Genomic DNA, 25,319 nt, shown 5'->3' on the forward strand with positions numbered 1-25,319 from the left:
ATAGACACTTCCTTCCTTTCCAACAAAAGCCCGTGTCTTCCAAGCTCCCTTTCCTGCCAAGCTATCATATTCACCTTTACCATCTCTCTTTGGCATTTAAATATCATGAAGACTTAGAATTCAAAACGCGTACAGGAAATTACTTTGATATTGTAACCAGCTCCTGGGACAAGGCTGGAATTTCACATCCCTGCGGTTTTTCTGCGCCTTGGACAAAGACGGCTCCCCCTCCATCCATCCATCCATCCCTCCATCCATCCCTCCGCGATGACTTCATGGAGGCGCAGCCACCGCCTGTGCCCCTGCAGCAGGAGCGGAACCAGGGCTCGGAGCAGACCCCCGTGTCCTCGGGTCAGTCCCCGGTGCAACACAGCCCCTCTCCCTGCACCCCAAAAGCGGCCGGTGGCACCGGGGATGCGCAGCCAGGGCCCGGCTGCTCCGCACCGACACCTGCCAGATCAAGTGGAGACCAGAGAGGCGGCTCTAGGAAACCCAACCCAGTGTGTGCATGTGCTGGCGGCGAAAAAAAAGGAGCTTTTTTTTCTTTCTGAGGACGAAGATGCCGCGTGGGACTCACTGGCTGTACGCCCAAGGGAAAGAATTGGAGCATGGCCAGGTCGCCCGCGTCCGGACTAGCCCCAGTGATGCAAGCCGTGGGCTCAGACTAGCAAGAAAGCCCCTCTGGTATGACCCTGCCAAGCTTTGCCCAGCAAAGCCCGGGACTGAGCTCAATCAACGGCAGCAGGAGGGAGCCAGCCTCGGGCAAAGCTGCTCCTGGGGGGGGTGCAGAAGAGAGGGGCCGGGGGGGTCCCCCATCCTGCATCCAGGACATGGGTGTTGACTGATTTTCTGGCTGGCACGTTGGCTTTTCACACAACAAAGTTCTGAGGGCTCTTTGCACCCCGACAATTCCCTCCCGGCATCGCCAGCACAACGGGAGCAGCCAGGCAGGAGCCCGGGCCAGCGGCGGGGGGGGGCTCAGCCAGCCCCAGGGATGGAGCAGCGATCCCGGCCGTGGTTCAGCACGTTCCGGTTTGCGTCCCCGCCGCTGCTTGGACTCACTCGGGGAGGAAGAGCAGGCGGTTCTGGCTCCTACGCCTCCTTCCAACCAGTTGCTTCGAGTTTCCTTCGGCGCTCCCCGCGTTACGGCGCGGGGTCTGGCCGGGATCTGCCCGTGCCGCTCTTCCAGGAGTCGTTAAGGGGGAAGAGGATGACGAGAACAGACAGTTCTGGCTGCACGAGCCCAAAGCCACAAAGGCAGCACGAGCAGCCGCTCCCGGGAGGGGGGGATCTGCACGAAGATCTCCCAAACCAGCACAAAACACCCCGAGGGGACGGGGCAAGGGTGGCAAGCTCAGGGAGTGCCAGCACGGCCACAGGGCAACCCCCGATCAGCCTTCACCAACTTCCAACGCGGCGGGTTCGTTTAATTTTCTTCTCACATGTGGTCTAAATAAAACACGAATCAGATAGCAGCCCTGCCATCCAGCATAACAACCTGTTTCCCCTCATTACGTCTCCCCGCCGCAGAAGGCACCTTCGGCCCGAGCAGCAGCTTTCCGAGGGGAGGACGGGGCCCGGCGCAGCGGCAGACGGGGGCATCGCCCACTGCGCCCAACGCCGCCGTCCCAGCCGCTCGGGAGAAGGGAACGGCCTTTCTTCACTGCTGGGATTTGATAAATGAACTGTCAAGGGATGCCAGAGCCCTTTGAGCTTGCTGCTGCTTTGTCTGGTGTCTTTGTGGGTTCCTCTAGGCTTTTTTTTTTCCCCTAAGGCTAATAATAGCCTGTAAAAAAACAACAAGAGGATAAAACTGAGAATGGGGGCAGAGCTTCTTCTCCGCGGGCTGACCCAAGCTCCAGGGGAACCTGTAGCCGTTTTGGTGGTGCAGGGAGCAAGCGGGTGGCTGGAGAAGCAGCTCCAGAGAAGGGCAGTCCCTGCCCTCCCTCCCGGGAAGCCTGCAGCCCCTCCTGCCTCGGGTGGGAGTTTAACCCCAACACCCCCATAAATTTAAAGTGCTTTAAGGCAAATGTAGGTACCACTCATCCGCTGGAATGTTTCTGCAAGCTGAGGGCACCCGCAGTCGCAAGGCCACAGCCGGGCCACGGCAGAGAAGCCACCAGAAACTGGGATGAAGGGTGAGGGGCACCGCTGCCGTTTCAGGCACTAAATGCAGCGCGGGAGGATGACAAACGCCGGCACCCAGCCGAGCCCCGGAGCCGCTCCGTGAGGTCCCCAGGCGGGCAGAGCGGCTGGTTTCCATCTCCTTCATGGCCACTGAGAGGCACAAGGCAGGTGCTGCTCCACACCAGCACCTTTCGGTGTTCGAACCGGGCTGCTTGGCTCGAGCAGAGGATTATTTAGCAGCTGTGGTGACTCTCACAACCGGCCGTTTGGGGTTTCAGGCCCTCTCATCACAGACAAATTATCTCTCCAACAACACCCTTTTAAAATCCAGCCCCAGGGAGAGGCCTGGACCTGAGCACACCTTTTAAAAAGCTGCTGATCGCACCCTGCTGCCCACCCGGCCCATTGCCCCTCGATGCACCTATTTGAAGGTGTTTGCCAAGATTAGAAGATGCAGCGACCCAACACGCGGGGCAGGGCAGCGCCTCGAGGGAGGAGCACGGCCCTGGCACGCAGCTACCCCAGCCCAGAGCTCAGGTAGCTCAACAGGAGCCGAGCCTGAGGGGGAGCAGCGTATTCCTGCTGCCCTACGAGGCCCAAGTACCAACCTCCGACCGTAAAGCGGCTCCTCCCAGCTGGGGGTGGCCAAACCTTTCCGAGTGTTGCTCAAGTCGGGGTGCTGCGGGCAGAGGTCAGTGCAAGGCAAAGCTGAAACTCCCCGGCTAAGCCCGTTGCCAGCAGCAGCTCTCTGCACGCCAAGGGAAGTTTTGCCTTCACCAAGATCCCCAGCACCGCCGAGGCTGCAAAGGGAGAGCTTGTAAAAGGCTGGTGACAGGCAACCCCGCGCACTTCTCACCCCCCTGCCAGAGGGGGAGCAGAACAGGCCTGAAGCGCCCGGAGGAGCAGCTGGAGAGTGGTTGTTTGGGACCCGAGCCCTCGCCCCCAGCCCCTCGGGCCCTGTCCTCAGCGGTGAGGGCCACCACGGGCTCCGAGCGCCGAAGCAGAAGCCAGACACGGCGGCTCAGCGCTGTCACCTCCACGTGGGGGAAGCCGGTGGCACGGCCCGGCAGCAATCGGCGACACGCCACAGCCATTGACGCGACGAAGCCACCAAGTTTGCTCTTTTCCAGCTTCCCCTCCTCATCCCTTGTGGAAGCGGGACCATCCTCCCTCCCCAAGAAATGCTCGTCCGCCTCCGCCGTGCCCCACCAGCCTCGGGGGGTCCCCGCTGAGCCCCGCTCCCAGAGCCAGAGGGGTTTTTTGGCGGGGACGGGGGGGTCTGTGGCCGTAACCCAATCCGGCAGGGCTCTGGCACCGTGGCTGCCCGAGCTCTGAAAAGCACATCTTTCACCGCGGCTGCAGAGGCAGCTGATTTAATGCTTCCCAATTTAGAGATTGTGTTCTGCAGAAGAAAACACACCAAAAAAAAAAAAAAAAAAAAAAAAGAAAAAAAAGAAAAACCAACCGCCAAACCCAACTCCCAGAGGCCAAACCGCACCAGAGGTCAGGCCGTCATACCGAAGGCGTTACGGCCCGGGTGTTATTACCCAGCCCCCCGGTTCCAGACGCAGCACATGCTCTTGTGTTTGGACAAACAAAAAATGAGTTCCACATGGCAGGTAGGCGCGTTCCCTCCGCGCAGGCCGCGCAGCGGCTCCGCCGTACCTGCAGGGATGGAGGCTCCGGGGGGCCAGGCCGTGGCTGCTGCTCCTCCTCTCCCTGCTCTGCAGGTTTTTCGGTAGCTGAACACCCACGGTGCAGCTGACGCGCAGCAGGAGAGTCACAAACAACGGCGGGTAGAGTCCCAGCACTGCTGCCCCAGACTCCGGAGCAGACATGATCTCATACAAAGCACATGTGGCCTGGAGAGAGAGAGCAAGCGCGCGGAGAAGAGGATTAGGAGGGGATCTCCCACGCCACGCTGCTATCTGTTAGTAAATAACCCAGCGAGGCAGCCAGAGGGTTTTTTTGCTCCTTCCTGCAACACCGAGTCTAACAAAGCAGCAGCGCCTACCCCCACCACAGCCCCTCTGTATTGTAGAAGAATTTTAAATATAACCTCTGGTATATCTGAAATAGATTTTAAGGCCTAGTGAAATGCGTTCAGGACCAAGCGATCCTTTAAGGCAACCAGAACGCTGCTCCACAGGCCTGAAAAGAGTTCTTAGCCTGCTGCTTGTATCTGGGTTGCCAATTCCTGTTGAAGAGTTTCGCCTCAGTGAGTGGCCCAACTTAATAAAACAAACCTAGAGATACCCACAGCCTGGGGAAATTCTTTAACAGCATCCCACACGCAGCTCCGAGGGAGCTACGGCTGCTGTTAAAAGCGACCGCTCGGGCAAGCTGGGTGTTTGCAGCTGGGGGAGGTTTGAAGGCCGTACCTGGGGAGGGAGAACAGATCCAAAGGCTCAGGTTTTACGGGCAGGAAGACAACGCGCACGCAGAGCCCTTCGCAGAGCCCTATTCCAGCCAATTTAAAAAGCTGTAATTACGCAGCACAATATAGAGGGGTGTTAAAAACAGAGCAGGGAGGGGGGGCGGTTTGCTTTCAGAGCGGCCGATTCTGTACCATCTGCATTTGGTCCTTCAGAGGAGGAGGAAATTTTCACAGCTGCTTTACTGCTTAGAAAGCTGCCAAGCTGGGTTTATTTTTTCTGAAGGGATAAAATGCAAAGTGGTCTCCCTTGAGGACGGACACCTGAGAGGCTTTTTATGAGCCGGTGGATTAGCTCTAATAGGCATTACACAGCGATGCCTTATTTCCAGAGTCCATGCCCGGCACAAACCCCCGAGCCAAGGAAATGAAAAAAGCATTCCAGGTGTTGGGGCGGGGAAGGGCACCCTCGGCGGGGCTGGCAAGGGGACACTTACGGCCAAGGGCAGGGGGGTGGCGATGCGCTCGGCCCCGCTGCCCAGCAGGAAGCCTTTGCTCTCCTTGTACGGGACGTCCCTGTTGACCTTCTCCAGGAGCTGCTCCAGGATCTGCGAGGTGAGGGCCGGCTCGGTGGCCAGCGACCGCCACATGGCGCACGTGTGGCTAGAGGAGAGGAGGGAGGGGAGCGCTGCTTTGGCACTGGCTGCCGGCGTTAACTCGCACCCTCGTTTGAGGGGAGCCCCCTCCCCACGCCGGGGAACTCCTGGGTTGCATCCCTCCCACCCCGCACAGAAAGGTGGGTGAGGAGCTGTGCCGGGAGCTGACGCCTCCTGGCTCGAGGGATCCTCCCCCAGAAGCTGCTCTCGGACAACACTCAAAGTGCCCCCAAAACCCCACAGCAGCAGCCAGAGCTCCCACCTTGCCCCGTGCGGTTTGTGAGCCTGACTGTGGCTGCTGGAGCAGGGCGAGGAGGAAGAGGACGATGATGGGGCGAGGAGGAGGAGGAGGAAGAGGACGACGATGGGGCGAGGAGGAGGAGGAGGAAGAGGACGACGATGGGGCGAGGAGGAGGAGGAGGAAGAGGACGACGATGGGGCGAGGAGGAGGAGGAGGAAGAGGACGACGAGGAGGAGGAAGACGAGGACAACGGGGTGAGGAGGAGAAGACGAGGATGATGGGGCAGGAGGAGGAGGAAGATGAGGACGATGGGGCGACGAGGAGGAGGAGGACAACAGGGTGAGGAGGAGGTCAGCATCAGCTCAAGGCTCAGCCCAGAGCCAGCTCCGACTCCTCCGTCAGCTTTAGGGAGGCTCCCTGGGGCCAGCTTTGCTAGTTCCCGCCGCCAGCGCCCCTAAGCCCAGCAAAGCCCCCGAGAAGCAGCTCCGGCAGCGAGCGGCCGCGCTGAGCCTTGAGCGCGCGCGGAGGAAATTCCAAGCAGGGTCTGATTACGGGGGTGAGGAGCCAGAAGATTATCTGCAGCTTAGGCCAAAGCCACGCTCGGAAGGCCAGGCCCCGCGAGAGCCTGTGGGCCACGGCGGCAGAGCGGGGCAGGACCTGTCAAAGGGCAAGGCGCTGCCCAGGAGGCTGGACACCACCACGCTCTTGTGCTGGGAGGCCAGGATATAAACGGTCTGCTGGGCCGCCTTCCGGATGTGCTCCTCGTCCACCTCCTCCAGCTTGCTGTGGATGATGCTCATGATGTCGGGCACCTGAGGGAAGAAGAGGCGGCAGCATCCAGCTGAGAGGCAGGACACACCTGGGGGTCCCTGATGCCAGGATGGTGGGGTCCTTTCCTCCAGGCAGGGAACGGGACCGGAGGAGCCCACGGGAGTGGGAAGGGCGGTTCTGCTCAAGTCCCTGCTCGCCGGGTGGCTGCAGAACCGCAAATCTGTCGGGAAGTCGAGGATCCTTCCCCCTCCTGCCACCCAGAGGCATTCCCAAGGGACAGAGGAAACCCTGCCCCCCCCTCCTGACTCGTGCTAAGCCCCAGCCTCGACTCGGGTGCTGCCAGAGGAACTCGGCAAGCAAGTTCCTAAGAGGAACTGAAGCTGAACGCAGGGAGACACCTCGGCACTTGCTACGAGCTGTAAAACGCACGTTAAGACAAATAGGAAGTTCATGTGCAGACCAGGCCTGGCAGCAAATTGCCGAGATTAAGCGCAGAGCAGCCGAGAGCTCCGTCCCCAGCTGTGCTCGGGCTTGCCCCGCGGACTCGGAGGCTTAGCATCAGTTCAGATTTCAGGATCTGGGCTGGACTGGGTCTGACCAAAAGGTGAGTCATGTAAGCTGGAGCAATCCCACGAAGGATAGAGGCTAATAGGTAGCGAGCAGGACTTGAGCAGAAGCTCTAACGCAGAAGAAAGCTCAAGGAGTAGCTGGAGACCTGGTGTTTCCAATTACAGCGAGAGAAAGGGGGAGCTTAGCCCTAAAGGTAGTGGATTAGACAGAAAAGCCTTCTGTGTCCAGCACCTCTAAGCCCTGCAAGCATTCCGCCTGGCTTCCCAGCCAGGAACCCCGCGCTCCCCCAGAGCTTGTGAAGGTTTCCCGGGGAGCCTTGAGCCCTTCTGGTAAAGTGAGCTGCTCTGAACTCCTCAACCCGAGCGAGCGCCAGAGCGGAGCCGGCCTCGCCAGCAGCCGCCTCCCACCCCACCGTGAGGACGGAGCTGGGAGAGTGCGAGCGCCCTGGGGAACGAGGGAGGGTGAGAGCGGCGGCCCCCCCCAAAGCTTCGGGGCAAGAGGTTCCTCTGGCCAGAAATCCAAGAGCAACAGCTGGGAGAGACAGGGGGGAAACGCCTCCCTTCTCCCCTCAGGGCTGGAGCTCTCCCTGCGCTGGGCATCACGGGCTGGCCCATACTGGTCTCATACTGGTGCGTCCCTGCCCGTCGCAGAGAAGCCCAGCACCCCCAAACCCGCTGCTGGAGCTCCGAGGGGGAAGATACTGGGGGAAAGAACAACCACCCGGCTGGAGCCGCTGCTCCAGGGCTGCATCTGGACCACGGCCGAGCAGCGGGCGCTTACCTTCTCCTGCAGGACCCCCCCGCGCTCCTTGAGCAGGGAGTTGATCATGACAGTGGCCGCTCGGGAGCAGTTTTTATCGGGGTCCGCCAGCCCCTCGAACATGGCGAGCAGGAGGCTCATCAGCTGGTCCGGAGGGACGCGCTTCCCGATCACCTGCAGGGAGGCAAGAGTTGAGCACCGAGGGTTTGTCACTCCGGAGAGAGCGATCCCGTCGATGGCATCGGCCCGGTGCCCTGCGGGAGCATGTAGAATGTTAAATATAACCTCTGGAAATAAGAGTTTAAGGCCTAGTGAAAGGTGCTCAGGGCTTCGCTAGCCCGTGAGATTCCCAAGGCAACTGCAACGCTGCTCAACAGGCCTGAGAAGTGTTCTTAGCCTGCTGCTTGTATAGTCCCAGCCCAAGGCTGGTTTAAAACCCCGGCAAGCTGATCCCACAGAGACGGTTTTAACAAAGGATGGTTCGTTGGCCAAACACAGGGGTTCTGCTACTTTAAGGGAATTCAGTACCTAGAAACCGCTCGCTCTACCTAAGCTTTTCATAGAACATCTTGAAGTCTTTCTCAGAATTGGGCGAGATGAAAACTAGTGGAAGGAAGATGAAGATGATGAGGACCCGAAAGATGACCCTGAAACTGAAGCAGGGATTGGAAACAGAACAGAATCTGGCTGAGACGGGGGACTGTAGTGAACTTTAATAAATGAAGAGAATCAGGAACTAAAAGGTTGAGCGGAACCTTACAAAGACTTTGGACTTAGGTAACAGATTTAGAAATAGTGTAGAAACTGTGCGAGGCCTTTGGGCATCGGCCACTCGCTGCGGTGCTGGCCCAACCCTGAGCTGTTAATAAAGCAAACCCAGAGATACCCCAGCCTGGTGAAATTCTTTAGCAAGGATCGGGCAGGAGCCCCGATCAGTGGTCACGGAGGGGAGGAAGGGCCAGGCCGCAGACCCGGGGCCAAGAGGCCACTTTGCCCCACGCTGCTAGCCAGCATGGCCGGAGAACCTTGGGGCAACGCAACCGAGCCGTTAGCTCCGCCCTGGCCACCCCCCAGCTGCTGGGAAGATGCTCCCCCGGGTCTCCTCACGCTCTCCAGACCCGACGGTGGAACGAGCTGCTCCATGGAGAGGTCAGTGGGGGGAGTGTCCGCTGGAGCGATGACGTTTGAGGGTGGCAGCTCTTCCAGGAGAGGAAGCCACTGGCAGCTTCTCTGCCGGTGCCAGGCCTCGTGCAGCGAAGCTCGCAGAGCTCCCAGCACAGGAAACATCATCGAGGGGGAGATCACTCCTCAGCCCATCCCTCACCACCAGGCCCCAGACACTGTCCATGTCATTCAAACCCTGGTGGTTCCAGAGCCACGTTTGGACCCTTTTGGGTGTAAAGTTGCACTGAACAGCTTTACCAACACAACGAGAACAATTTTTCAGGCTGAGAACCATCAGCTGCTGGAATAATCTCCCCAGGGAAGCGGTGGATTCCCCAACCCTGGACAGGGTGCTGGGCCACCTTGTCTAGACCAGGGTTTTGCCAGGAAGGTTGGGCCAGATGATCCTCGAGGCCCCTTCCAAGCCGGTGTTCTGTGATTTTATGATTTGTAACGCCGCTGCCGTGCTGGGAGGCAGCCAGGAACCCAGTGGCTGCAGCCCTGGTGCCAACCACCACCCCAGGCTCCACAGGAGAGCACCGCCAGTGACAGGGCCCCGGGGGCCCCCTTCAGCCAACAGCTTCCACCAAGGAGCACGACCTTCCCCGACTCCACCCCAGAGCATGCTGGGCTGAGCCAGACCACCTCCACCTTCACTTTTAGGCGACACGCACAGAAACTATTTGCTTTATCTACAGCAAAGTCAGGTTTTGACCCCCGCACTGGAAGTGGTGATGGCTGAAAACCTCAGGCTGCCCGTCACAGCTCTGAACAGACACACTAAGCCAGGCCTAAGTCCCTGCCAGGGTCCTCTGCACGCTCAGAGAGCCTGCACAGACACCTCGTGTCTAAATCGGGGACCAGCAGCTTCCCAAAGGGGGCTGAGGGGCTCTGAGCATCCCCTGGCCTGCCTAGGAGGACCCTTGAGCTGGAGGAGAGGAGAGAACGGCCGTGACTTGTCTCCTGGTGCAAGACCAGGGCTCCCCAGCAGCCTCCAGCCTGCGGGGGTTGCTCAGAAGAGACGAGGCGTGGAGGCTCGTGCGGGATTCACCCTCCTTCTTACCATGGCGATGTTGTTGCAGGTGTGGAAGAGGACGGTGAAGTCGGGCTCCTCCAGACCTTTCTTCAGAGCCTTCAGCCCCTCCACCATCTCGTCTCTGTGATCCCGGGCGAAACCTGGAGGGAGAGGCGGGATTCAGTGAACAGATTTCCTCAGATTTTACACCCAAAAGGGACCCCGGCGTGCCCCAGGGAGCTGGGTTTTACTCCCGAGCTGGCCCAGCTTCCAGAGAGGAGCCGCGGAACCGAGGGCGCTGCCAAGGGCCAGGAGCGTCCTGCGAGGAGCCGCAGGGCTCCGGGGAGCAGCACCCACACTCTGTCCTCTGCCTGCGGAAGGAAGGCAGGCGCTGGGCTCGTCCCAGGGCCAGCGCTCGGGCCAGCTGAAGGGGAGGAGTGACCTCTCCTGGAGAGAGGGAGAACGCCAGGCCGAGCTCAGAAACCTGCTCAGGCCTTGGGGAGCCCTTGAGATCCCAACATCTCTGAAACCCCAACGCCTCTAGAAGCCCAACGCCTGAGACCCCCAACGTTTCTAAAACCCCAGTGCCCCCAAGACCCCCAATGTTTCTGAAACTCCCAAAGCCTCCAAGACCAATGTCTCTAAAACCCCAATGTCTGAGACCTCAATGCCTCTGAGACCACCACCGTCCCTAAAGCCCCAACATCTGAGACCCCAACGTCTCTAAAGCCCCAGCACATCTGAGCCCCCAACACCTCTGATGCCCCCAGCGCCGTGTTCTCCACCAGCTCTGCTTTCCCAGCAAACCGCCTTGTCCGATTCCTCCTCCGGCATCGCACACGTGGAGGGATGGGACATGCACCCCTCTGCCCGGCTGCGGAGAACGGGGCTCCTGCTGCCAGCACCGACCCCCCCCGAGCGGTGAAACCACCCTCCGCGGCCCACACCCCCACCTTCGTAGCACAGCTGGATGTAGAGCAGGCAGTAGACGCAGTCGACGGCATGCTGGCGAACGCTGGCCAGGGAGTCCGAGCAGCGCGGGGAGAAGAGCGCGATCAGGACGCCGAGGTTGTAGAAGGGGATGACAGTCTGTAGGGATGACAAACGAGGCGACGCTAGCGAGGAGAGCACGGGGACGCTCATAGCAGGTCCAGCGTCTCCCTGCTGCCACGAGGCCCACCCTCACGCCCCGCGGGGAGGGAAGGAGGGACGCACGGCCGAGCCCCGGCGAGGCTGACAGCGGCGGGAGGAAAGACGCTCGAGCACTGGGTTTACTCACGCTGACGTTCAGCTTGCTCAGGTAGAAGTCCAGCAAGGTGGCGCTGACCTCCACCGCTCGCTGCCGCTCGTGTTCCTTGTTCGACTTGATCCAGGGGCCTAAATGCTACAGGGAAAAAGCGTCAGAGCGGAGAGCGGCGGCAGCTCGGCTGCTTCGTAGCCGCAGCCACGGCGGCTTTCAGCCCAGTGACCTGTGGGGCAGGCGTGGGCTGTGGGAATCACATCCCTGACCCTGCCAGCTCATCCCGGCTCATCTGTGGGACAACGCCAGGTCTCTGCCTCCTGCCGAGGCTGCCAGAGAGCTCCTCATCAGCAGGAGCACCACGCTGGAGCAGCCGTGCTGCACGCCCAGGCTCTGCCGCAGCGGGGCTGGGGCTTGCTGGGCCTCACGGCACACGGGGGGAGCGAGGACCCAGGAGATGGGCCCAAAGAAGCTGCCTCATGGCCTCGGGGCAGCTGGCAGGCACCTCGCTTTCCCTGCTTCCCCCTGAAGAACCCACCAGAACCAGGCTGTGCCTACCGCAAACATGTCCTGCAGCCCGTGGGGGGTCAAGTTCCTCTGCAGGAGGCTCTTCAGTAGGTCTTTAAGGGCACTGATGGTGTCACCATACAGCATCTAAGGAGGAAAGATGGATCAGAGACTATGCAAGTGCTGCACCTCACCTCAGAGCCAGGCCCGGCATCAGGGAGGGAGAGATCTCTCATAGGACCCTCCCAGGCATTGGGTGCCAGGATGGAGCCACCTCCAGCTTCGCAGGGAAACGCAGCGGGGACTGAAACCCAGTTTGGAAAATCCCCCTTCATGGAAGCACTGGGCAGCGAGTGCCAGCAGCTGGCCAGAGCCGAGCTCGTCAGCACAGACACTTCAGCACAGACTTTCCAGAAGGGAATTTGGTCCTTCTCCCACTTGGGGTTAAATTCCAGCGAGCCCAGTCTGAATGAACCCTCTGAAAGTGCTTAGAGTTTCCTTCCAGGACTTACTTTGGGATAAAATAAAAACGACAAAGCTTCATAGGATGGAAGGGAAGAAAAAAAAAGATTATTTACTGAAACTTTTAGGCCAGATGCTGGCAAACACTAGCCAGGGACAGCGGGAGCCCCGGGCTCCTGCTCTGCAGCTCAGCTCGGAGGAGCCGCAGCAGCCAGCGGGTGATACGGTGGAGCTCAGGGCTGCTCCGCAGCCACCCAGCAGCTGCAACAACTTCATTAGCAGCATGTTATTTTCATTCATTAAGCACTCAACCACAACTGAGAAGCAGCTGCAGCCTTTCAAAAGCTAGTTATGTAAAGGCCCCTTCTACCCTGCAGGGTTTCCAGGATCATTTGATTTTTCCCCTCGAGGGAGTTCACGCTCTTATTAGCAGCATTTGGACTTGCTGATAAGCTCATATTTTCTCACTTGCTATCAGAGCACAGAAGGGCCAGGCTTTTTCAAGAGATAAGTGAGCAGAGGAAACAGTGCAGAGTTCCCCCGAGGTGCCCAGCTGAATTGAAAACAGGCCTTTCCCACGGCTGATCTGCTGCCAGGGAGATGCTGCGGCCACCGGACTGCGAAAAGGCATCTGGGCTCTGCCCCGAAACCAGCGGCCCGGCGCGGCTGGGACCGCAGCTCCCGTGGCACAGAACAAAGCCCTCTCACCCCGCCGGGTCACCACTGGCCTGACGTTAGCCCCCCGCGTGGCAACCAAGCAGCACGGGCAACCGCCCTCCTGCGCCACGTTCCGCACCTCCTTGGGTAAGGCATCGCCTCCGCTCTCCTCCCGCTCCCTCCCCGGCTCCAGCGGCGGGAGGGCGAGCACGCCGGCCAGGCAGGTATCCATCAGCTCCGTCCTGTCGGGGTCGCTCAGGTGGGGCTCCAGGATGCTGATCCCAGGTTAAGGAAGCTGGGATCAAAGGTTTTAATATGCTGACTCGACTCTGTCCTAAGCAGCACAGAAGCAGGCAGAGTGTTCCCAGTATCTGTGTCAGGAGCTGCGACGTGCTGAGTATTTTTAACTGGCGCTGAGAAGTCGTCTCGGCACAATGGAGAGCGCGGTGCCCTTGGCTCTGGTTTGCACAAAGAGCTTTTACTGCAGAGCCCAACGCAAAGCGAGCCCGGGCGCACTGGCAGCTGCACCGACCAGGCCAGGACCTTCCACTGTGCCTGAATCTCCGAATCCTTCAGGTTGGAAAAGCCCCTCGGGATCAGCGAGTCCAACCCTCAGCCCGACTCTACAAAGTTCTCCCCTACCCCACATCCCCCACAGCTCATCCCAACGGCCCTGAAACCCCCCCAGGGATGGGGACTCCCCCCTCCCTGGGCAGCCTCTTCCACTCTCAGACCACTCTTGCTGGGAAACATTTTCTCCTCCTGCCCAGCCTGAGCCTCCCCTGGGGCAGTTTCCAGCCGTTCCCTCTTGTCCTGTCCCTGATCCCCTGGGAGCAGAGCCCAGCCCCAGCCTCTCTGCAATGTCCTGGCAGGAGCTGCAGAGAGGGATGAGGGCTCCCCTCAGCCTCCTCCTCCTCACACTCAACACTCCCAGCTCCTGCCCTGCCTCCTCACAGGATTGATTCTCCAGCCCTTCCCCAGCCTCGTTGCCCTCCTCTGCCCTCGCTCCAGCCCCTCCAGATCTCTCTGGGATTGAGGTGCCCAAACCTGGACACAACCTCCAGGTGTGGCCTCCCCAGTGCAGAGCACAGGGACTGTCACCTCCCTGCTCCTGCTGGTCACACTAGTTCCAATCCAAGCGAGGAGGCCGTTGGCTTTCTTGGCCACCCGGGCACACTGCTGGCTCCTGCTCAGCTGCTTGTCACTGAGAACCCCCAGATCCTTTTCTTCCAGACAAGCTGGGCCTGGCCCAGCTCTCTGAATGTGCTGGGCTGGGGAGCACACCCCAGCTCTGCCCAGGGGATGTTGGGGAGCAGGGGCCAGGCTCTGAGCGTGGTGGCCCCGTGAGGCACATTCCCACAGGGGAAGGATACACCAGGTAAGTGCAGGTGATCATCGCCCGCTGGCGGACCGGCGTCCGCATCGCCTCCAGTGGTTCCGCTTTTATGAACTCCTGGAAGGCAGAACAAGGTCACATCCAGCCCCGTCTCGCTCTAGGCCAAGCTTTAGGGTGATTTAGGGAACTCAGCCTCCCCAGGAGCTACACCCCATTAACCCAACACCCCAAACGCTGCACAACCACCCCACGCCTTGTGCAACACTGCCCTGGAGCTGCAGCACCGCTCGGCTCCCCAGCACCCAAGGGGCAGGCAGAGCCCAGACCGCAGCTCTGCGGGCCCAGGGAGGCCACAGCCTGCCCCAGCAGAGCCCAGCAGACACGCAGGGACAGGGCTCAGCAGGGCAAACTCACACCCCTCCTTCTCCCGAAGCCCCCCCGGAGCTGCTTCGCTTGTGCTTAATCCTCAACAACGCGAGTTGGGAACATCCCTCCCATGTCCTCCAGGCCAGCCCCGAGCCACGGCCCCTCCGGAGCTCGCTCTTACCACCATCTGGGCCACAAGCTCAGCTTTGCGGGAGAAGATGAAGTCCCCACACTTCACGCCGTTGTAGATGGCTTGGCTGATCATGCAGATGCTCCGGATGAGGCACAGCTTAAGGGTCAGGTCCTGAGAGCAAACGCAGGGTGAGGAGTAAGACCAGGCTTACCACAAACCATCCAAAAGAACCGGTGCTCAGGCTGAGCTCAACAACCTGGCCTGGGAGTCAGGAGTCCGTTACAGACTCTGTGGTGACCAGGGAGCAGAAGGACACCCTGTCCCAGCTGGCCCCCGCAGGGTCCCAGCCCAGATGCACACCAGGAGCCTCTGTGGGGCAGCATGTGGGAGGAGGAAAGTCCTCCAGGGTGTCCCCCCTCTCCACCGAGCCAAGGCCCCAAGCGTGCAGATGCTCAAGGCAACGCCAGAAGTCGCCAGGGGCTCTTTCTCCTGCACAGCCTTGGAGTCTAGGACAGTCGCCACGCGGTCAAGAGGAGGCACCCCAATTAAAAACGCTCCTCTCATCCCGCTGAGGGCACCTCGGGAGGGCAGGGAGCCAGGGGAGGGGTTGGGGGAGAAGATCCCCAGTTCAGGGGCTGGAGATGCTCTGCAGAAGCTGTTAGTGCCAGCGGGAGCCCAGAAGGAAAATGCATTAGTGGAGCCCAGAGAAGGAGTCCTTGGCCTGACCGTTCAACTTGACAAATGCCTTTTTTTCTCATTCAGCCTTTCAAAAAAAGAGAAATATAAAAATACAGCTCCTCACGGCCCCCAGGACAGTAATCTGGGTTTTAATATCTGCCCGCTGAATGATTGTTCCGAGGGGAAGCAGGGAGATTGGTGGATTTTAGCTGAGTGGCGGGTTGCAGCTTGGTCCCTGGAGTACCCAGACTTCCCCAGCGCAGCACGCGTGGGGGGAGCCAGTGTGTGGGGAGCCGGGGGGGCTGCCTGGCCGTGCCAGAGCCCCAGGCACCGACCAGAGCCCCCCAGGGCGGGCACGGCTCGTCCTGCCACCAGCACAAACCCCAAGCGGCCTCCTGGGGACAGCTCTGCCAGCTCCAGCCACTACACCTTTACACCACGGGGATGCCCATCCAAGCCATGCTTTCACCTACAGCTCCTGCCCTGCCACAAAGGCATTTTTCTCTTCCTTTTGCTGTGAGTTTTGGTGCTTTCAGGCAATAATTCCAGCACGGGGGACGGTGCCTGGGAGCCCAGGGCGAGGAGCAGCAGCTCCCACAGCTCTCCCCATACCCACGGGCTGAGGAGCACTCCTCTCGAGGGGAACCCCGAGCAAGAGGCAGACAGAGAGAGCAGGAAAGAGCAGAGAATAGCTCAGATTTAATGCCTCACACTGTACCTTGGTTTCTACCTTTATTCCCAGAACCTGAACAAGTGAAAAAAACAAAACACATTAGCAACGAGGCAGGGGACTCCACAGCGACCGATCTTCTCCCCAGGGCTGCCCGCGGGTCCCAGCAGGCCCCTTCAGGCAGAGCATCCAGAACGGCCTGGCTGCTCCAGCTCACCCTCCCCGGGGAGGACGGGGCCTCCCCACAGCTCACCTTGGTGTTAAAGTACTGGAAGATGTTCTTCAGGATGTCCGCTTCGATTCTGGACAGCACCAGCTCCTTCGGTGCGTACACAGCGACGTAGCCATAGCACAGGATGAGGGTGCTCTTGATTTTCTCCACTTCGTTGTCACTACGGTCCTGTTGTGGCAGATCAGAAAGTTCATGGGGGGGGCTGGAGGCTCTTCCCAGGCCTCACAAGGAGGTGGCCTGCCTAGAAGACCCACAATCACAGAATCATCTGGGTTGGAAAAGCCCTTGAACTCCTCCAGCCCAACCATGACCCTCCCCCTGACCGTTCCCAACTCCCCCAGATCCCTCAGCGCTGGCTCAGCCCGACTCTTCAACCCCTCCAGGGATCCCGGGGACTCCCCCCTGCCCTGGGCAGCCCATTCCAACGCCCAACAGCCCCTTCTGCACAGAAATCCTTCCTCAGAGCCAGCCTGACCCTGCCCTGGGCAGCTTGAGGCCATTCCCTCGGGGCCTGGCGCTGGGGCCTTGGCTCCAGAGACTCATCCCCCCTCTCTGCCCCCTCCTGGCAGGGAGTTGCAGAGGGCCAGGAGGTCTCCCCTCAGCCTCCTCTGCTCCAGACTGAACCCCCCCAGTTCCCCCAGCTGCTCCCCAGCAGACCTGTGCTCCAGACCCTGCCCCAGCTCCGTTGCCCTTCTCTGGCCACGCTCGAGTCATTCAATGGCCTTTTTGGGGTGAGGGGCCCAAAACTGAACCCATTCAGCGAGGGGCGGCCTCCCCAGTGCCGAGCCCAGGGCTCAGATCCCTTCCCTGGCCCTGCTGGCCACGCCAGTGCTGACACAAGCCAGGATGCCGTTGCCCTCCTTGGCCCCCTGGGCACACTCTGGCTCATTCTCACCCCCCCAGTCCCTCTCTGACCGGCAGCTCTCCAGCCACTCCTCCCCAGGCCTGTAGCCCTGCTGGGGGTTGTTGTGACCCAAGGGCAGCCCCCGGCATTTGCCCTCAGTGAAACTCCCCCAGTTGGGCTCAGCCCATGGCTCCAGCCTGCCCAGGTCTCTCTGCAGCCTCCCCGCCCTCGAGCAGATCAACCCCTAGAAGTCCCCCGAAAAAGACAGCCACCCCCCGAGCATTTTGTCCCTTTGTTTCCCTCCCTTTGGTGGTGGCAGTGGCCTCCAGAGCTGCGCTCCCAGCACACCCCGTCTCCCAGGCACAAGCCCCCATTTGCCATCGAGCGTTACTGGCCAAAATCCTGCGGGGAAGCACGTGAGCCCCAGCCTGGCTGAGTTAACTGCTGGTTAGCTCCTTGCTAGAAATCAGCCCATTAACCAGCACTGCTGAAGGGCTTCACCAGCACCGTCCCAGTTCACGGCCCTCGTGCCGCAGCAGGGATGAAGGCTCCCCGGCTGTGTGGTGGCTCCTCACCCAGCTCCCAGGCTCTGGGCACCTTCCAGTCGTGGGCCAGGGTCTCGTTCGCGCCCAGGCAGGGCCAATCCTGTCCCTCAAACATTTGAGGAAATGTTTTCGCTGCTGGCGCTCGGGGCACAAAGGGGCATGTGCACGGGGGTCACCATCAAGCACCGACGTGGTCAATGGCCAAACCACGGGGCCAGGGTCCCCTGATGGACACGGGGGCCAAGTTCCAGCTTGCTTGAGCCCGCCCAGCGAGCAGCGGCCTCGCCGGGATGGGAGGCAGCAGGAGCGTGGGGCTGTGGGAGGCCGAGCGCAGCTCCCGGCAGAGGCGGGGGGTGTCCCAGCCCTGGGCCAAACGCACCGAGGCAGGAAACAAGCTGCTTTCCTGCTCTCCCGGGCTCCAGCACCGGCCGTACCTGCAGCAGCCTGCGGGGGCCTTTCGCCGCAGGGGACCCTTGGCTCTTACCTTGAAGATACTGAACAATCCCACAGATTTCTTGAAGACATCAGACCTAACAAAATCTTCCAGCTTGGCCAGGGTCTCCTCCAGGTGATTTATTGCACATATCCCAAAGCAGGAAGCCAGTCCCTGGAGGAAGCAGAGAAACCACATTAGCAGAAGGCTATTAATTCACCAGCGCCAGCTGATGCTTCAAGCGAGCCTTGTTTAGTGGTTTAATTCCTAGCACCTGAGCTGAGCCCAGCTGGGCCCAGCCCTGCCAGCGCTCCCCTCTCCCAGGACAGGGACCTGCTGCTGGGGGACTCAGGGTACAATCACGCTGTCCCTGTCAGGGTGACAGGCTGGGACACAGCCCGAGAGGAGCCCCGGGGACAGGCCTGACATGACACGCTCTCCGTCGGGCAGATGTCAGCTGCTCCGTGCTCACTCCGTCTGGAAGCGGGTTTAGCAGGTCCTGCTCTTCCTGCTCTACCTCCAGGAGGTCTCACGAGCCGGGCTGAGACTCCATAAACAGTTTATTCAAGAGCTGCCCTTGACGGAGCTGCATGAGCTGGAGCCAAGCCAGGCGCCGCTCGCTCGTGTTTGCGCCACACTCAAGGGCAGCTGCAGGCGAGGGGAGTGAGTGAGCCCAAGCAGCTGGGCCGAGTTTAAGGGGAAGGTGGGAAGCATGCAAAGCCGGAGGATGAGCCTGGCCAGGACGGGCAGGAAGAGCTCGAGCCTGGGCTCAGCTCCAGGGTAGCCCAGGAGGGTCTGAGCTGGCTGGGAAGAAAATGCTGCAAAGCACCCACAAGCAGATTGCTTCGTCAGGGCCTGTAGCAACAGGATGAGACGTAATGGTTTTAAACTGAAGATTCAGACTAGATCTAAAGAATAAGTGTTACACTTGGAGGGTGGTGAGGCACTGGACCAGTTTGCCCAGTGAGGGGGTCAATGCCCCATCCCTGGGAACGTTCAAGGTCAGGTTGAGCGAGGCTCTGAGCAACCCGAGCTCAGACCTGAGGGGGGTGGGACTGGATGACCTTGAAGGGTCCCTCCCACCCCAACCCCTTTGCTGAGTCGATGATGACTTGAGCCCACGAGCTGGAGGTTGCCCAGGAAGGGTGAAGCAGCAGCAGCAGATCCGGAGTGTCACAGAGGGCACAAGGTTCGGTGGTGTCACCAGCGAAGAGGAGCCCAGAGGAACGTCCCAGCAGCTGGAAACGCTCTGGGGAGCGGGGGGAGACCCCACTGCAGCCCCCAGGGTGACACCAGCCCCAAGGAGTGGGGAGTTAGGTCCCCTCCCTGCCGCAGGGACGGGGCAACGCGGGAGGGTCCGAGGGGGCAAGAGCTCAGAGCAGAGACAGGAGTTAACGCTGCAGAAGACGGAACATTTCATGATTCAGCCACGTTAATTTAAGAGTTGGCTGTCACAGCGGGGCGCTGGGCCCATCCAACCCCCCCGCAAGCCAGGACAGGCAGCCAAGCCAGAGGAAAACTCCCGGTCATCTTCTGTGGTTCTGGCTTAACTCCCCAAAGCTGTGGGGCGACACCAGCCCCAGGCCAAGGCTGGAGCAGGAGACAAAAAGCCTCCTGGCAGCAGGCAGAGGATCACCAGGAGCAAGGGAGCCCGAGCAGCTCCAAATGGCCCGAAATCTCCAGAGACCCTCCCGGCACTGAAGGATCTGAGGGTGCGGTCATGAAGGTGAACAAGGCCAAGGGCGAGGTCTTGCCCCTGGGTCTGGGCCAGCCCCAGTATCAGCGCGGGCTGGGGGAAGGACAGACGGACGGATGGACGGACAGAGAGCAGCCCCATGGAGAACTGGGGGATACTGGGGGGTGACAAACAGGACGCGAGTCGGCACCGGGCGCTGGCAGCCCAGAAAGCCAAGTGTCAGCCGGGCTGCAGGGAGAGGGGGGGGATTGGGCCCCTCTGCCCCACTCCGGTGAGACCCCCCGGAGCCCCGCGTCCAGCTCTGGGGTCCCCAGCACAGGACAGACATGGAGCTGCTGGAGCGGGGCCGGAGGAGGGACACGGGAATGGTCCGAGGGCTGGAGCAGCTCTGCTGGGGGGAAAGGCTGAGAGAGTTGGGGGGTTCAGCTGGGGGGAGAAGGCTCCGGGGAGACCTTAGAGCGGCCCCCCAGGGCTGAAAGGGGCTGCGGGAAAGGGGGGAGGGACTCGTCATCAGAGGGGAGGGATAGGACAAGGGGGAACACTTTTAAAGTAAAAAAGGGTAGATTTAGATCAGATCTAAGGCAGAAATTCTCCCCTGTGAGGGGGGTGAGGCCCTGGCACAGGCTGCCCAGAGAAGCTGTGGCTGCCCCCTCCCTGGAAGGGTTCAAGGCCAGGTTGGACGGGGCTTTGGGCAACCTGGGCTGGTGGAAGGTGGCCCTGCCCGGGGCAGGGGGTGGCACTGGATGGGCTTTAAGGTCCCTCCCAACCCAAACCAGTCTGGGATTCGATGACTCCCCGAGGAAGCAGCTCTGCCAGCACACCCAGGGCTGGGGAACAGCGCCCTGTCCCGGTGTGGGGGCACACCCCACCCACAGCACCCCTGCACCCCACCCAGCCTCAGCCCTCCGCTGCTGGGCTGCCACAGGCGGGCTCTCACCACTTTTCCGGGCCCGTTGGCCCAGATGCTGCCACCCCCACCCCACCCACCATTCTCCAGGAGGTGGGAGCCCGGGCCAGGCCCGGTGGGAGCGGAGCAGGGAGCTCAGCACCGTTGGCTTTCTCTCCTCATCCCTCAGCAAGATCCTCAGGACATTTGCACAACTCCTCACCTCCCGTTCTGCCTCTTCGTGGTATCGGGCTGTTTCCAGGAGCTCCTGGAGATGCTTTTGCACGAGGTCTTTGCTGGCGCACGCCCCAAGCGTTGTCCCGATGCATTTATACAGGAAATTCTGCAAGAGCGAGAGGAACGTCAGCGCCCCGCGGAACCCGGCGAGCCCTCGCGGGCAGCCTGGGCTCCAGCCCGCACCCACCGCTCCTGGCAGCGCTGAGGGTGCATGGCCCAGAGCCCAGGGGTAGGCCAGGGTCTGCTGCGAGCACCGGGGTGCTCCGGGACACAATTCCCACCGCAGAGCCACCGGCATCCATCAGAGCCAGGATCAGGCACAACAAAACTCCTTGTTCCTGCCCAGAAACAAAGTCACCGCGACAGCAGGAGCACGAAGGCAGATTTTCCAGCAATGCCTCAACAGCCCCCGGTGACCAGCCAAGCCAGGCTCAGCTCCAACTTGTAGAATGTTAAATATATAATATTGGAAATAAGAGTTTAAGGCCTAGTGAAAGGTGCTCAGGGCTTCGCTAGCCCGTGAGATTCCCCAGGCAACCGCAACGCTGCTCAACAGGCCTGAGAAGTGTTCTTAGCCTGCTGCTTGTATAGTCCCAGCCCAAGGCTGGTTTAAAACCCCGGCAAGCTGATCCTACAGAGACGGTTTTAACAAAGGATGGTTCGTTGGCCAAACACAGGGGTTCTGCTACTTTAAGGGAATTCAGTACCTAGAAACCGCTCGCTCTACCTAAGCTTTTCATAGAACATCTTGAAGTCTTTCTCAGAATTGGGCGAGATGAAAACTAGTGGAAGGAAGATGAAGATGATGAGGACCCGAAAGATGACCCTGAAACTGAAGCAGGGATTGGAAACAGAACAGAATTTGGCTGAGACGGGGGACTGTAGTGAACTTTAATAAATGAAGAGAATCAGGAACTAAAAGGTTGAGCGGAACCTTACAAAGACTTTGGACTTAGGTAACAGATTTAGAAATAGTGTAGAAACTGTGCGAGGCCTTTGGGCATCGGCCACTCGCTGCGGTGCTGGCCCAACCCTGAGCTGTTAATAAAGCAAACCCAGAGATACCCCAGCCTGGTGAAATTCTTTAACAGAGCACTCCCAAACCCCTGCAGAAACACCAAATCCTTCAGCAATGAGTTGGGTCTGACCAGCACAGGCTGAGCAACGCACGCTGGCCGGGACTCTCTGAGCCCACAATTTGGCTGTGGACTAAGCAGTTTTATTTTTGAGCCTGCCCAGCCACCTTGCTACCCTCCTGCTATTTCTTCTCCCCCCCTAACAGCCCTATCCCAGCACCAAGCTCCGGCAGAACGACGCTCTCAGGAAGCACCTGCCCCTGTGAAGTCACCGTGGCAGGACGGGCACTGCCAGCCCGTTGTGTCCCCGCCGCCACGCTCACCTTCTCCAGCACGAAGCCGTTGTAGCTGTTCAGCTGTCGGCACATCTCCGTCACAAAATGGCAAATCCACGTGTTGTCAGAAACGGCCGCCAGCGTCTCCTGGAGGAACTGGAGGAGGAAGAAGCCGTCAGGCACCACGTCCTAATGAAGCTGTGCCTGGCAAAGCCAGAACCTGAGCCGGGTGGGACAGTGCAATAAATCAAACGCAGGGGGCTTAGGTCAGACCTACCCCTGAGCCTCGCCTGCCCTGAGCTCACCATGAGATGCTGCCTGCCCCAGCACGGGTCCTGCCAGCAGCACTCCCCTGCCAAAAATGGGCCTTTTTCCTCAGAATTGGGTCTCTTCTGAGCTAAACTGCACACAAGTAACACTGCCAACATCAGAGGAGCAGGATGAGCCCTGCCCAGTTTTAATTCCTTCTCTGTGCCCTATTTCAAGGCTCCCAGTTAAGCAGGGAGACACTCCCGGGACCGCTGGTCCCTGACCCATCAGCCTGAAAGCTCCTTCCTAGCGTGCCCCGCAGGAACCCTCCGTGCCGACCTGCGTCTCCAAGCGACGAGACCCGGCAGCGTGACGGCGAGGGACCCTCTCTGCCACCACAGGCAGGGCGGGCAAAGGCAAATCCCGGCCTCTGCAGACCCAGCCTGGGCTGCACGTGGAGCCCTGGTGAGCCCAGCCCAGGTGGGCTCCGGAGCTGGTTGCCACTTGCCCTCCCACCGCCCCACCGCTTCCCCAGCACGAGGGGCCTTACCAGCAGCAGCTCCTCCTCCCACTCCTTCTGGCACAGGGAACTCTCCGTGTTCTCTAGGAGAAAGCACATTTTTTACACCGGTTTCTCATCCTCACCATACATCCCACAGCGGGGGCTGAGCGCTCCCCCCAACACTGTGTGTCCAGGACTAGACACAGCGGGGCTAACCACCTGAGAGAGAGGGGCAATTAGCAACACTGGGGTGATTAAAGTCCTCATTAAAATATTGAACAGCACTTCTTCAATGTACCAAGGGTCAGCAGGCTGGTGGGCAGCACCCCACCCTACTCCCGGACACCCAGAGTGTCAGGGCACACGCAGCCCGGTTTGGAGGAGCAGAGAGCTCCCCCCGAGCAGAAGATCCTTCCTACCTTCTACGTGTTCCACCAGGAGAGGGACCTTCTTGTTCCAAAGCAGGTCCAGCGCGGGGTGGACACTGTAATGCAGCACACCCAGCAGCCGCAGGGCAGCTGCCCCCCGGCACTCTCCTGCATACGGCTGTGAAGATACAACCTGGAAGGTTAGAGATGGAACAAAAAGTGTCAGTGCAGAGAAAGGGACTGAGTCAGAACCCCAGAACCATCTGGGCTGGAAAAGCCCTTGTAGCTCCTCCAGCCCAACCATGACCCTCCCCCTGACCGTTCCCAACTCCCCCAGATCCCTCAGCGCTGGCTCAGCCCGACTCTTCAACCCCTCCAGGGATCCCGGGGACTCCCCCCCTGCCCTGGGCAGCCCATTCCAACGCCCAACAGCCCCTTCTGCACAGAAATCCTTCCTCAGAGCCAGCCTGACCCTGCCCTGGGCAGCTTGAGGCCATTCCCTCGGGGCCTGGCGCTGGGGCCTTGGCTCCAGAGACTCATCCCCCCTCTCTGCCCCCTCCTGGCAGGGAGTTGCAGAGGGCCAGGAGGTCTCCCCTCAGCCTCCTCTTCTCCAGACTGAACCCCCCCAGTTCCCCCAGCCGCTCCCCAGCAGACCTGTGCTCCAGACCCTGCCCCAGCTCCGTTGCCCTTCTCTGGCCACGCTCGAGTCATTCAATGGCCTTTTTGGGGTGAGGGGCCCAGAACTGAACCCCCTCAGCGAGGGGCGGCCTCCCCAGTGCCGAGCCCAGGGCTCAGATCCCTTCCCTGGCCCTGCTGGCCACGCCAGGGCTGATTCACACGTTCTGAAAACATGAGGCGAAGCCCAGGGACACAATAACGGGAAGCGATCAATCATTACACCTCCACAAAACTACAGTGTCCCCCTCCCACTCTGCTGTTGATAGAGAAATGTTGCCAGGAGAGAACATCCCCCCACACCCACCCTCTTGGATTCAGCTCTGGGTGAAGAAGAAACCCCCAAGGGCTGAGGAGTCCCCCAAACCCCTGAGAGAAGGGCAGCTCAGGGGGGGCTGAGGGGGAGTCTGAGATCTCACAGCCTCCACGGAGATGCCCCGATGTGCTGTGGAAGGGGGTGCAGGGTGCTTTGGGATACAGGCACCTCTGCCCAGAGCAGCGGGGCAGAACAGGGGGGGGCATCCCCCCACCTGCTTTGGGGCCAGGCTGCTCTCAGTCCGTCCGGGAGAGGGGAGGGAAGGTGCTTTCCTGGGATTATAAACGGAGAAAGGAAGAGCTCTGCCTCCAGGCCACTCACCAGCAGTCTCGTCGTTAGAGCGTAGCGTGAAGGAAGGTTTGCTACAAACAGAAAAGGGAAAAAAAAAAAAGAGCCTAAGCCAGCATCTCCCACCAAGCCGGCCAGAGGCCCACAGACGAGCCCCGAGCGCCAGCACCGACTGTCGGGGCGGCCAGTACTGACCATTCAGGTCATAACGGATAAGGGAGGCGTTTTCTCCCTCCTCTTGCTTCTTCGTGGCCAAATACATGAGGCTCTTGCAGAGCGGGGTCAGGGCGTTGGTGAACTGTATCGGGGTCACAAACTCCAGGAGGTACGGCCACAGGACCTGCCGGGAGAGGGGGACTGTGGCACTCGCCCTGCCTGCTGGCACGGGGCGGCCGCCAAGGCCCGGCTGCGGGGTGAAGATGCTGCAGCAGAGCCCAGGCCTGAGCGGGAGAAGGGGAACGCCAGGTCAAAGCCTTTGGCCAGTGGGGAAAATCCCCGAGGCCCCTCAGTCAGTGCTGTCCTTCAGGAAGGGAGAGGTCTCCGTGCTCCACTCCAGCAGCACCAAAGCTCCGGCCTAGGGTGTTCCCCTTCATCCACTCACCGGCTGGGTTGGGAGGGACCTTAAAGCCCATCCAGTGCCACCCCCTGCCCCGGGCAGGGCCACCTTCCACTAGCCCAGGTTGCCCAAAGCCCCATCCAACCTGGCCTTGAACCCTTCCAGGGAGGGGGCAGCCACAGCTTCTCTGGGCAGCCTGTGCCAGGGCCTCACCACCCTCATAGTCAAGAACGTCTTCTTTAGATCTCATCTAAATCTCTCATTTGGCAGTTTAAAACCATTACCCCTCGTCCTATCCCTACACCCCCTGATAGCGTCCCTCCCCCCCTTTCCCGCAGCCCCTTTCAGCCCTGGGGGGCCGCTCTAAGGTCTCTCCGGAGCCTTCTCTTCCCCAGCTGAACCCCCCAACTCTCCC

At 60.3% G+C, this 25,319-nt stretch overlaps 1 protein-coding gene across 4 annotated transcripts in view; it reads right to left on the reverse strand.

Moving 5' to 3' along the window:
• Positions 1 to 25,319, reverse strand: part of MROH1 (maestro heat like repeat family member 1) — a 61,629-nt gene that overhangs the window by 13,435 nt on the left and 22,875 nt on the right. For 2 of the 4 annotated variants that reach the window (XM_074898298.1, XM_074898297.1), the window contains exons 15-34: positions 24,544 to 24,688; positions 24,382 to 24,422; positions 23,121 to 23,262; positions 22,750 to 22,802; positions 21,999 to 22,106; positions 20,586 to 20,705; positions 17,832 to 17,954; positions 15,980 to 16,126; positions 15,775 to 15,801; positions 14,427 to 14,549; positions 13,917 to 13,996; positions 12,683 to 12,818; positions 11,476 to 11,571; positions 10,957 to 11,061; positions 10,631 to 10,766; positions 9,726 to 9,838; positions 7,520 to 7,672; positions 6,056 to 6,210; positions 4,999 to 5,164; positions 3,793 to 3,989 (exon numbers count right to left, since the gene is read on the reverse strand). In XM_074898298.1, the coding sequence (XP_074754399.1) occupies positions 3,793 to 3,989; positions 4,999 to 5,164; positions 6,056 to 6,210; positions 7,520 to 7,672; positions 9,726 to 9,838; positions 10,631 to 10,766; positions 10,957 to 11,061; positions 11,476 to 11,571; positions 12,683 to 12,818; positions 13,917 to 13,996; positions 14,427 to 14,549; positions 15,775 to 15,801; positions 15,980 to 16,126; positions 17,832 to 17,954; positions 20,586 to 20,705; positions 21,999 to 22,106; positions 22,750 to 22,802; positions 23,121 to 23,262; positions 24,382 to 24,422; positions 24,544 to 24,688 (2,366 nt within the window). The remainder of the gene's footprint in view (positions 1 to 3,792; positions 3,990 to 4,998; positions 5,165 to 6,055; positions 6,211 to 7,519; positions 7,673 to 9,725; positions 9,839 to 10,630; positions 10,767 to 10,956; positions 11,062 to 11,475; positions 11,572 to 12,682; positions 12,819 to 13,916; positions 13,997 to 14,426; positions 14,550 to 15,774; positions 15,802 to 15,979; positions 16,127 to 17,831; positions 17,955 to 20,585; positions 20,706 to 21,998; positions 22,107 to 22,749; positions 22,803 to 23,120; positions 23,263 to 24,381; positions 24,423 to 24,543; positions 24,689 to 25,319) is intronic. The other 2 variants (XM_074898300.1, XM_074898299.1) reach the window with 1 other exon arrangement.

Source organism: Athene noctua, chromosome 2 (assembly GCF_965140245.1).
Source record: "Athene noctua chromosome 2, bAthNoc1.hap1.1, whole genome shotgun sequence".
In the NCBI taxonomy this organism is placed as follows: Eukaryota; Metazoa; Chordata; class Aves; order Strigiformes; family Strigidae; genus Athene; species Athene noctua.